The sequence below is a fragment of the Balaenoptera ricei genome, chromosome 12, assembly GCF_028023285.1.
Source record: "Balaenoptera ricei isolate mBalRic1 chromosome 12, mBalRic1.hap2, whole genome shotgun sequence".
NCBI lineage: Eukaryota > Metazoa > Chordata > Mammalia > Artiodactyla > Balaenopteridae > Balaenoptera > Balaenoptera ricei.
In genome coordinates this window covers 12,087,772-12,099,945 of record NC_082650.1, presented here as the reverse complement: position 1 = coordinate 12,099,945, position 12,174 = coordinate 12,087,772, and the positions used below count along the sequence as shown (strand labels likewise).

General features: G+C 43.3%; 1 protein-coding gene across 6 annotated transcripts in view; it reads left to right on the top strand.

Moving 5' to 3' along the window:
- TIAM2 (TIAM Rac1 associated GEF 2) overlaps positions 1-12,174 on the top strand; it is a 236,410-nt gene that overhangs the window by 187,985 nt on the left and 36,251 nt on the right. For 5 of the 6 annotated variants that reach the window (XM_059940941.1, XM_059940942.1, XM_059940943.1 and 2 more), the window contains one exon: positions 8,094-8,197. In XM_059940941.1, coding sequence (XP_059796924.1) covers positions 8,094-8,197 — 104 coding nt within the window. Of the gene's footprint in view, positions 1-8,093; positions 8,198-11,705; positions 11,797-12,174 lie in introns of those variants that run through there. The other variant, XM_059940945.1, reaches the window with a different exon arrangement.

Sequence of the window (12,174 nt, the reverse complement as noted above, 5' to 3'; positions counted from 1 at the left end):
TCTTGCGCCTTTATTTATTTAGATAATTCACACTGATTTTCATTAACCTTGCAGTAATGCAGCTGTGTATTTCGTGTGATTTGGTTCTTTGGAACCCACTTATGGTGGAGTTCTATTGTAACTCTAATTTCTCTCCTGTAAAATCTGCACTGACATCTTCACCTTCTTTTTAAAAAGTTAAGTGTAATTCACATACCATTAAAGTCACCTCTAAAAGTGTACAAATCAGTGGTTTTTAGTATATTCGCAAAGTGGTACAACCATGACCACTGTCTAATTCCAGAACATTTTCATCACTGCAAAATAAAAAAAAAAAAGAAAAGAAGCCCTCATGCCCTCAGCCATCACTCCTCCTCCACTCTCCTCAGCCTCCGACAGCCATGCGTCTGCTTTCTGTTTCTGAGGATTCACCTATTCTATTTCATAGAAATGGAATCGTACAATATGTAGCCTGTGTTTCTGCCTTCTTTTGTTTAGCGTGATGTTTTCTAGCTTTATCCATGTTGCTGCGTGACTCAGTACTTCATTCATTCATCCTTTTCATGGCTGAGTACTGTTCTTTTTTTTACCCTCTTTTAATCCCACAGAACAGTAGCACTTCCTGAAAGGAGGTGGTCCTCAGGTTTCCTTTTTCTTACAGCACATCCCCCAATAGAAACTTGCGAGTAATGAGTTTTTAGGGTTCTTCTCAGCGTCTTTATTTTTTTTTTAATGTTTTTATTTTATTATTATTATTTTTTCCTTTTTTGCTGCACCGCGCAGCATGTGGGATCTTAGTTCCGCAACCAGGGATCGAAGCCAGCCGTGCCCCCTGCAATGGAAGCGCAGAGTCTTAACCACTGGACCACCAGGGAAGTCCCTCAGGGTCTTTAAGTAGAATTCCAACTAGGTAGTTTGTAAGGGTTTTGAACTTAAATTCTTCTTTATCAAAGTTCTTTAAGTGTCAGAAATACAGTGGTGTCTGTTACATGCCCCTGACTGTGACATCTGGGTGGTCCTCCCAGCTCTGCAGGGACCAGTTTCTGGTGGAAATGAAACTCTGGCTGAAGATCCTGTTGCCTTTGACTTTGTACCTTCCATCAGGGACCCGGATAAGGTACCATGGGAGGCCCCCTGCACTGCCATAGCCTCCTGGAGCCCGAGAGCATGGGTGCACCTGCATTCCCCCCCCTCTTCCAGGAAGGCCTTTCCCTCCGCCATGTTATAATGAGCGTGGAGGTGGCCTGCAGCACATTCCCACCATGAAAACACCCGCCATGGTCCTGTTCCTCTAAATGTTCTTTCAGATGCTGAGAATATTTATCACAAGGTAATTGAATCAAATCATGGCAGCCTGCTATTAAGAAACATTTACTACCAGTATTTACTTCTCTCTTTTATCGCCAGAGACCTTGCATTGTCAAGAACATTACCAACTGGAATGTGACCTCAGGTCAAGTGCACTTGGAAGATTTATGAAATTACATTTTTTTCTGGCATGACATTTATGTTATGATAGAATTTATTTCTTTGCAAGCTTAACAATGACATTCATACTGCTGCCTTGAATTTCCTTGACAAAAGAATAATAACAATAAAGAATTGTAGAGTCCCAGATATCTTCTGAAAAGTAGATCAATTTCTATCTACATCAGAAGAACATAAAGTAATGGTGATCTGTTTGTTCATGGTACAGGTTAGACTTGACTAGCCTTTGAATGTGGTCAACAAATATGGTTATTTTTTTCTCTCATTGAGTAGTCCTTCTGTTATTTCATTTAAATGGTTTGATTTTCATTCTCTTTCACTGACCGATGATGATTGATATTTGCTTGGATGACAGAGCACAGCAAATGTCACTAATGAAAGATGTCACACACCATTGCATTTTTAAGTAAAAGCATGAGTAAAATTTAGGGAAATCTGAGTTAATTAAGAATAACCAATGCTATACAAAGTTTGCAAATTGATATTTAAAAATTGAGAGATTTTTAAGCTTTTCTGTGCAAATGAACTCAATGCCCAATGTGCTCTTGACACCAAGATAAACTATGTCAAAAGCATTAATACAGAATTGTATATAGTGTGTGAAGCTTGGAGAACTGAAAAAAAATTGTAATTTTGTATTTACAAAATGCTATATCCTTCTACTGGCAGCCTTGATTTACCAAAATCTTTACCTTTTCTTAAAATTACACTCACACTTTTTTAAGTAACACAAGGTACATCAGATGAAGGAATTGGATACTTTCTAAGATTCTTTTCAGATGTAAAATTCATTGATTCTTTACAAGCTGTTCATTTATGGAATTACATAGTAGAGATTCTGAGAAATTGAATAGAGAAATTGAATAAATCAAGTAGATTAAGAACATAATTCACACAAACTGTGTATGTGATGAGATCGGGCACATTCTGGGTGGTATGGCTGTAGATCAAACTGTGAATATAAGTACAGCTGGCCCTCTGTATGTGCAGGTTCTGCATCCTCGGAGTTGATCAACAGTGGATGGAAAATACTATTCTGTGCTGTAAAGGACTTGAGCATCCTCAGATTTGGGTTCCCTGTGGGTCCTAGAACCAGTCCCCCTCGGATACTGAGGGATGGCTGCAGATATAAAACTGTTAAGTGTCAAGGATGTACAACTTCGATGCCACAGGGCATTATGTGGTTGAAAACTTAAATCATTTATTATTTACTTGTAACTTCTTTGATATTATTTTTTAGATTATTTTTTTTCAGTCATCTTCATAGAAGATTATCGTTCTGTAGTTTTTACCTCAGAGGGAGTCTAAGGGCTGATGATTAATCAAATAAAACATTTTTGATCCCAAGATGAGAGCCCCAGTAAAATATGCTACATTATTTATTGAAATGCTGTCTTTTAAATTGCTCTGGTGAGTGTATCTCCTTTTTTCAGGAAGTGAGGGCGCTAATATTCCCTTTGCACCTGCTCTGGGCTGTGTGCTTTTTGGTGCATTCGGTGTCCTCTGATGTCACTGACCCTCCCAGAGGTGAAGTTGAAGTCCTGGCCGTGGAGAGGGGCAGAGACAGTTCTCAGCAGCCGAGGTACTGCCCACCAGTGACATTTTGGAAGTTTATGGGTCTGTTTTTGGTTTTCATAATGAATTGGGGGAAGGTGGCATTTAGTGTTTGGGGCCGTGGTGCTGGCGGTCCTGCATGTTTAAGTCAGTCCCTCACACTGCAGAGCTGTTCTCCCGGACATTCATGTAGGTGAAAACCATGGTGGAATTACTTGAGCCAAGAACCAGCTCCATTTTACAAGTGAACACAAATTATTTTTTCCCCTCAGCTGTAGGGTACTTTGAATTTTATAGGAGTGCATCAGCCCAATAAATCAACGGGAGTTTGACCTTTGTTTTGTTCAGAACTTTGTCAGATGTCTTTGCCTGTTTGGAAAATCATGTCACCCCGTAGGTGCGATGGCAGCGCCCCGTAGGCATTTAAATCTCCACCAAGACACCCCGGCCTGGGTCTGTGATGAAGCTGAGACAGTCCCCGTGATTCTCTGTGGGGCAGGCTTTGGACAACTTCGTCACGGTTTCTAGAGTGGTTGTACCCACGCATTTACATACTGAAATACCTATTTTTTAAAAAATTGTTACTTTCCATTTATTTTTCTCCTCGTGTTACTATTAAGGCATATATTATTTTTTTGTGAAATTATGTGTGGAGGTAGATTACGTTAAGAAGGAATTTTATTTCAGGCTAGTAAAAGTATATATTATCAAAAGGGGGGCTTTGGAGCGTATAGTACTGAGAATCAGTGTACAATATGCTTTGAAGCACAAAAAGTGTAGTTTCAAAATAATTCCTGTTCTCATTGCCTATCCTTTCAGTCTCCTTCAAATGACTCCTCAACCCACAAATTGAAGCAGAGCTTTTCCTGATGCTGTGACTACCATCATTTATTTCTCAAAAAAGTCTTACTGTATTAAATAGGGGGAAACAAATGCTCTCCTCTCATGTTAGTTTCTTGTTTTTGGCCTCGGGATTGATGTCATCTCGAGATTTTAACTCAATTCCTCTTACAGTTTTGTTCCTGAGAACACAGAGGCACGCTCAGACTTTCTCTCTTTTCTGGGAACCAGCTGTCTGGCTGCCACCCGGGAAGAGCACCTCGCCCGCCTCCTACAGCTAGAAGCTGCCTGCTGTCTCTGGGCGCTGCTGGCGGCCACCTGGGCGGGTGTCGGGGACTGGGAAGAACTTGTTGCCTCTGCCCGTGCTGCCTGGTTGAGTAAGGAGGAAGCACCCAGCAGGACGGGGTGATGGGATGGCATCAGCCAGACGAGCCCAACATCCTAGCTGCCTGCTGAGCAGAGAGGTTCCTGAAGAGTAAGCAGCAGGTGGGAGATCGGCAGGGACACCACCAAACCCTCTTCCCGACCCCCAGTGACACCTATTTCCTGGAAGTCCCCTTTGCACACATCAGACTTAGCACCCAGATAGCCTGCTGCATCTTACAGGCCTGGGGGAAATAAATGGCAAAGCCCACTCTCCTGCATATTAACTGTGCTAAACTGGATTTGGAAGTGACGTAAATGCAAACTTTGAATTCACGTTGTGAGCTGTATGGGTGAAGCGACCTTAACTTTAGCATTTATCCTAACGTTTCCATTTTTAAGTTGATACCCAGGATGTTACTTGAACACATGTTTTGACCTTTAATTATAAAGGGTTTGGAGTTGCCAGTTACTTGGCCGACTGTGATACCTGTGGGGTCTGTACTGATGTTCAGAACAGGAAGACACTGAGTGACCAGGGCGTGTCGCACCTGAAGCCCGGTGTTTCCCTTGTTGTCTGTGGGGAACTATAGGGTGTGCAGGGGAGCGGGGGTCAGTCACCTTCCGGGATAGCCTGCCCAGTGTGTCATCACTCTCCGAAAATGTTTGTTTTAAAGGAGAAAGATGTCTGAGGCTGGTCTCATGTACGGCATCTGACACAGCACCTGGTACTCTGTGGGTGTGCAGTACTCAGCCCCCATCCGACCAGGGGATAAATAAATGGACCGAGTGGTCCACATGGAGGAACAGAGCCTGTGACTTGGAAAGTCTCAGCTCTGCTCACTCACCTGCTGAGTAGAAGCTCATGTCAGCTGAGTTAGATGCTAGATGTTTCACATTGCTAGACCTCACCCCAAATTGTTAATTTCCACAAGGAATAAGATGAGAAAGACAGAGTGTATTCACCGGTTATAAATAGATGTCTTGACTTGGATTTGTAATTTTGTTATTTTTCATTATTTACGATCACATTGGCTAAAGACTCTTCCGGAGCGCGTCTGAACATCTGTCCTGCAGCAGCTGAGCCCAGGGTGGGCGGTGTCACGGCCCTGGTAACACATGCCCCGTGTTCCCTGGTAGGGATCCAGTGCCCCAACATGTGTCTAGTGAACAGGGCCGCACGGAGGCTCTCCCAAGGTGGGAAGCCAGTTTTTGGCTGGGAGGGGAAGGATATATTTATTCACTCTAGCAGCTGGCGCTCAGGATGTGGGCAGAGTGTAAGTGGGGCTATGCATAGGCATTTGGCACCCAGGACAGGACGTCAGCGCGGTGCCTGTTTAAAAGAACTTCGTAAAGATTCGAATTTCACCGGCCTACACTTTTTTTTCAGCCAGTCTGCTATTCCTCCAGAACCTACTTTGTTCTCATTTCTCCTCTAGAAAGAACGTGAAGGGCACACTGCTTTTTACAGACAGGGATGCAGGTCCAGTTGAAACCTGAGGCTCCTGGACCCAGGTCCGCAGCCGTGGACACTGTCAAGCTAGGCTTCCTCGTGCTTTGCCACCTCCAGGACAGCGCGGGCGCCCTGCTGGTGGGGTTGGAAGGGGAATCAGTCACCCCCGAGGCTCTGTCGATGCCCAGCTGCCAGTCAACCTCTTGAAATTTGGGTGGCGGAACAGCTCGAGACGTCCTATCTTGCAGAGCTGCGTTCTCAGGGGTCCCCGGGGCCAGCCTCGGTGGGAGCTGGGTCCCGTGATCCTTCCTGCCCAAGCCCTGCCTCAGAGAGGACCCAGGCCACACCAGGGGCCTCCCTGCAGTTAAGGGGCTGCAAAGGTGCCTGCAGAGCCTCACCGATTCATAGTAAAGCCTCTGGTCCTGGGGTGAGCAGGATTTTGACAGGAAGGGCATGGCATGTTCTGCTAGCAGGAAAACACTTTGCCTTTGTAAGAGGTAAAAGGTGGTTCTGGGAATTTTCAGCGTTTAAGGAAGTTCCAAAGTTGTGTGAATATATTGAAGAGATGACTCAGAATTCGCTTCCGCTTTTGACATCAACCATGTTATTTTCTCCAGCATATCCATCTGGCGCCTCCGGGCTCCAAGGCTCCTTGTGGCCGCGCCATCTCTGAGCTCTTCAGGGGACTTGAGGTCGCTTTCATCTTTGTATCCCCAGAACGTAGTACCTACCTGACACAGAGCAGGCGCTGTAGAAATCATCATCACGAATAAATGCATTGATTGTGTGTTGTATTTCCTATACTTAATACAACTCTTTGGAAATATTGGAGCTTTTTATTTATAAGGTAAAGGCAGCAATAATGCAAATCTGACTCTGTTGCCTAGGTAATGTATTTTTACATTGCGTGGCGTCTGTGGCATTGCTCTTTCTTGATTTCCTTGTGCTTCTCTGGCTGTTGCTTCTCTCTAAAGAGAGAGGTACCTCCTGTCCGGCACACTGTGCCTTAGCGGTTCCAGGGTTCTCTCCCTGGGCCTCCTCTTGTCCCATTCTGCACATTCTCCCTGGAGGCACCATCCATCCCCGTGGCTTCACTGCCAAGTGTATGATGATGGCTCCAAAGCCACGTCCCTGTGCAGACCTTTCTTGTGCTACTGGACTCCTGGGTATGTTGCACTGGGTGACCCACATGCATCTCCAAATCAGCTTTGCCCAAGCTGAGCTTGTGACGCCCACTCCCAGCCCGTACTCTTCCCATCTACCCAGTCACCTAAGACATAAAAGCCTTGCTACCTCCCTTGTCTGTATCTCCTTATGTGAAATAGACGGCGTGGTCCTTTTCTGGGCAGGGTTAAGGTGTTAGAAGAAGTAAAAGGAAGAAGAAATTGGAGCTCCAGAATTCTGTAGACCGTTACGACATTTTCTTTAGGTCTCCTCTTGTGTAGTGATTGGTGACATCAGCCTGGATCATGGACCAGCGTTTCTGTCCATGAGTTCCATCAACCTCCTCCCATAGCTTCTAAAGGTCTCCTGGAGACCACTGTCCTCGCCTCCATCATGCTGGATGGTTTGCCAATGTCTATCCATGACTTTTCTGCCTAGATCGACTCAGACAGGTATGAGATCGATGACTTCTTTTTGTAGCTGACTGAGATCAGAAACCATCTGGTTTCACCTAGTTGAGAGGATATAGGCTACCAAATAAAAAAATTAGAATGAAAATCTGTGTAATATTTTGATAGAGGCTGGTCTTTCCATCTTTCTTGAATTTGTTAATTTGAGAACCCCTGGAAAGAACTGTTGAGGATGGCATATGTGTATAAGTGTAGGTTGGAAAGCCACATGCTCTACTCACCTTCTATATTGTTTCTTAACCCTTACTCTGGAAGTTAACAAAGGTTTACTGTTCCTCTTGGGACTTTCAATTTAGGATGCAATTGTGGTCGATGCCAGAAAAAGAAGAATTATGCTCGCAAATGAGCAATTTGTGGATAGTAATAAGAATCTATGGTGTTACATCATTGGTTTTCCCAGGTATCCCTGGTGATTTTGCCCTCACTTAGCCAAAAATAAAGGAAGGGAAGTACCAACACTGTATAATAGTGTACTTAGTGAAGTTTGCACGGCAGTGACAAGAGTGGCCAGGCATTTAAGTCATTGTTTTGATTGGTCATTGACCTCCTTTGACCAAAACAGGCAGATGCTGCTTCTTCAATTAGCCAGAGCCCAGATCTGTTTCAGAAGACCAGCTATGCATATGGTAACATCAGTATCACTAAGGACAATGATGTCCTGCCTTCTAGGTTGTTAGTTAATTTTATTTTTCCTCTCTTTCTCTATCTGAGCCTCTAAGTCAGTCACTACTATTCTTTGCAGATGGCCAAACTCACCTATGTTTTTCTCACTTTTCATGCAGATTTCAGCAACGTCCCTGACATCACAACTGGCCTGAAAAGGAGTCAGACTGATGGCACGCTGGATCAGGTTTCCCACAGGGAGAAGAAGGAGCAGACGTTCAGGGTAAGATGCTGTCCCAAATCTCAAACAAGGACCTGGCAGGCGAGTGTTAATTCCCACCTGCACCTGAGGCGGGGAGAAAAAGATGGAGTTATCCTATCCCTAGGTACAACAGTCAATACAAACATTTTTTTTTTTTCTTTAAAGAAAATAGTTTCCTTCTTTATTTGAAGTGAAGTACTAGTAGGAATCCTTGACCCTGGCCCAACCTCCTGCATGACTTCTGGCATGCCACCAAAGAGTAGTGCAAACGTGGCCATTCGTATACTAGGATGGTTTGACTAGGAAAAATCTAAGCTCAGGTGTTCTGAGGGTCACATAAAAATTACTATTGTATTCATTTACTACATTTATTTTTGGCTGAAGATAAATTATTTTTGGAATGTTGTCATTTTGTTATAAAATATATAAAACATAAAATTTGCCATTTTCACCATTTTTAAGTGTACACTTCGTGGCATTAACATTCACAATATTGTGCAAACCATTACCACTATCCATTTCCAGAACTTTTTCATCCTGCCAAATAGAAACTCAGTACCCATTAGACAATAACCACCCATTCATCCCACCCCCTAGTCGCCTGGAAACCTCTTATACTTTCTGTCTCATTTGCCTATTCTGGTTACCTCATGTGAGTGTGATCGTATAATATTTGTCCTTTTGTTTCTGCATAATGTTTTCAAGGTTCATCCATGTGGTAGCATGTATCAAAACTTTACTCCTTTTATGGCTGAATGATATTCCATTGTGTGTGTGTGTGTGTGTGTGTATATATATATATATATATATATATATATATATATATATATATATATACACACACACACACACACACACTACATTTTGTTTATCCATTCATCTGTTGATGGACACGTGGGTTGTTTCCACCGTTTGGCTGTTGTGAGTAACGCTGCAGTGACATTGGCATACAAATATCTGTTTAAGACCTTGTTTTCACTTCTTTTGTGTATGCCACTCAGAGTGGAATTGCTGGGTCATGTGGTAATTCTATGTTTAGCTTTTTTGAGGAACAGCCCAACTCACTTGCACAGACAGCCCTGTGCCGTTTTACATTCCCACCAGCAGCGTACGAGGGTTCCAGTTCCTCCACATCCTCACCAACCCTTGTCACATTCCATTCCTTTCCTACATTTTTAACTGTTCTTAGTTAGCTCTCCTTTCAGAAATTGTCTGTCTGACATGATCTTCGTAAGTACACAGTTCAGTTTTAACTGACTTTGAGATTATAACTCTGTTTTATATTTCTTCCTTTTGTCTTAAATACGAAACAAGAATGGAGGAAATATAAACTATGACGGGTATTTAAAAAATTTACAGCAGGACCACACCCCAGTTGGGTTTCAACCAATACTCCTAGGAGCTGGTCCTTGGGTGACTGGCCACTGGCCCAGCCCCAGGTGACTGGTGGTGATCAGTGTGGGATGCATGGATCGGGTGAGATAGAGCCTGCCAGCTTCAGAGCAAGTTCAAGCGGCCACTGGCACCTGGCCTCACCTCTCTTCTCTGTTTACCTTTCTTACCCCCTGAATTCCTCCCTCCGATTCCCTATCCACCTCCTCCAAAATCTCCCTTTTCTTTCTTCTCAATTCCTCATACAAACCAAATACTCAGCTACTTTCACTGGCCTGGTTATGCCCCCAGGAAGCAATTTCTTTTACTAAACTGCAGTCATCAGCATTTTTAGTCTTTCTGTTCTGTCTCTGGTGGGTTATTTACTTGTGGGAACCCAATATTGTAGTTCAAATTCATCATTTTTTTGGAAGCAGTGGATCCTAGAGCATCGAATAGATGTGTTTGGATTGCTGTGTCTTGACTTTTTTTAAAAAGGCGAATGCTAAGTTAACACTCAAGAAGCTAGGCTCTCTATTTAAGGCCAGCGTGGCTGTGAGGCGCTGGCGCAGGTGGCAGCGTTGGGGAGATCGTTAACGCCATTAGGGATAATGGTTTCCTCTCTGTTACGATGTTTGAGTTCCCCATTAAAATTCTTAAGGAGGAAATTAAATTCTTTTCCAGGTTTTATTTTATGTGAAGATTCAATCAAATAACTCTGCAGAAAGTTACCATGTTGAGGCTATTTCCATTTCTATTTCTTAATGCCTATCATAACTAAACAAAGGTTTATAAGAGGAACATTGGAGCATCAGTTAGAAATTTAGAAGAGGAGTGAAAGCTGCAGTTCAGCTTGAAATTGGAGCTCTCTGAGCTCTAATTTTCATTGCTAAGATGATTAAAGGAGAAAGCAAAGGATACCAAGGAACACAGCAGAAAAAAATATTAAAGAATATTAGCATGTTAAGCATTTGCTGCCAGATTCCTCTCAAGTCTAGAGCAGTTACCAGCTCACCTTTTTCAAATTTGAAGATATCTGTCTATAATAATGGATTTCAGTATATTTTTAAAAAATCCTAGCAGATGCCTAGCAGCTACTCGGTTTACATATTCTTTGTTCCTTGGGGAAAAAAGAATCTGTGATCATCAAAAGTGATCATTGTGATGGATAGTAGTGAAAAGGAAGTTTTGAATTGAAGAATTAAAAAATAAAATTTCTCTTCTGTTATTATGTTTAGCCTCCTAGAAACAGCAGGTTATATCTAAAAGCAATGCTTTTCTATTTTCCAAACTGTGATTTGGGAGTTTTAGGATGCCTGTCCAGCGGGTGCTGGTCCTGGGTCTTTCGGGATGGCCCTGGCGCTGTCCCATGGTGCCCACAGGAGGTGGTCACGCCCCAGAGGGGAGACCTGCCTCTGGTTCCTGGGCTTCTCATGCTGGCCCGTCAGCCTTCTCAGGGGTCATTAACTTCTTTTCAGATAAGACCCTGGTTGAACCTGGGCTGTTTGGGATATTTTTACTAACAATATTCTACACTTGAGAAACAGGAATAATTTCCCTTGAAAATCAAATGCAGCCTGGCTTGATGAAGCACAGCTGTAAGTAGGGCTTTTGACAGCCCCGCAATTTCTGCAAATGGTTCATAATTGATTGCCTTCTTTCTCCTCAAGGGTGCCTATTACTGTCACAGCTCTTTGTGTACCCCTGTCAACCTCTCCGTTGTGGGGAATTTTTTTTTCAGTATTGTTAGCAATCAGCTCGCACTACTGTAATAGTTTGGGGTTTGAAAGGAATAAACAGTTCCTTTGGAGGTGAGGGGGTTGAAGGAGTTTCTGGTTTGTTCTGGGAACTTGAGGTGTGTAAAGCAGTCACCACAGAAGTGCCGCTTGCTTTGTTTGCCACCCTCTGAGCTGGCTCTGAAGATGTGGCACTTCGTGGTTCTGCCGTCTCCCTGTGTGCCCTAACCTGGCACCTTCCCAGAGCAGGCGGGTTCAGGGCATGGGGTGGAAATCCAGAGCAAGGGGGTGAGCCTTCCCCAATCCCCAGGCTGCCTTCGAGGAAGAGCTTGGTGGCGCTAGGAAGCCCTTGTGAATGTGACTTGAAAGAACAGTTTGGGATTTTTTTCACTGCCTGGGGTGAGAGTGAGAGAGAACGTGTGTCTTACTCATTTCCCAGCAGCCGACTTAGATGGAATCATTTCTCCCAGAGGGTGCAGGTTTCTTTGAACTTTTCCTTTCTATGTACAGCATGTAAGTAAACAAGGGCTTTGATTCTCAGGGATGTGCATTCTGATCCAAATGTAGGCATGCTTGCATGGTTTTCTTTTCTCTGTCTTGAAAGTTGATTTTACTCTAAAATGTCTAAAGACTGTTATGCAGACAAGATAAGCCTTTCTTTCCGGAAGGGATCCTGGCAGTAATCTTCAAGCACTCTTTACAGCTCAGGATTAAGAGAATTTCTTTTGGATACTAGTTGTTCGGTGGCACTGTCAACTTTTCCTTTCTCATTCCAAGGATGCATAGATCTCTAAATGGATCTCTGAAGTGGTTTGTCCTTTTGAAATAGAAAGATATCAGAAAGTCCTAAGGAAATTTCAAAGATTTACTCTGTAAAATATGTTTGAAAAG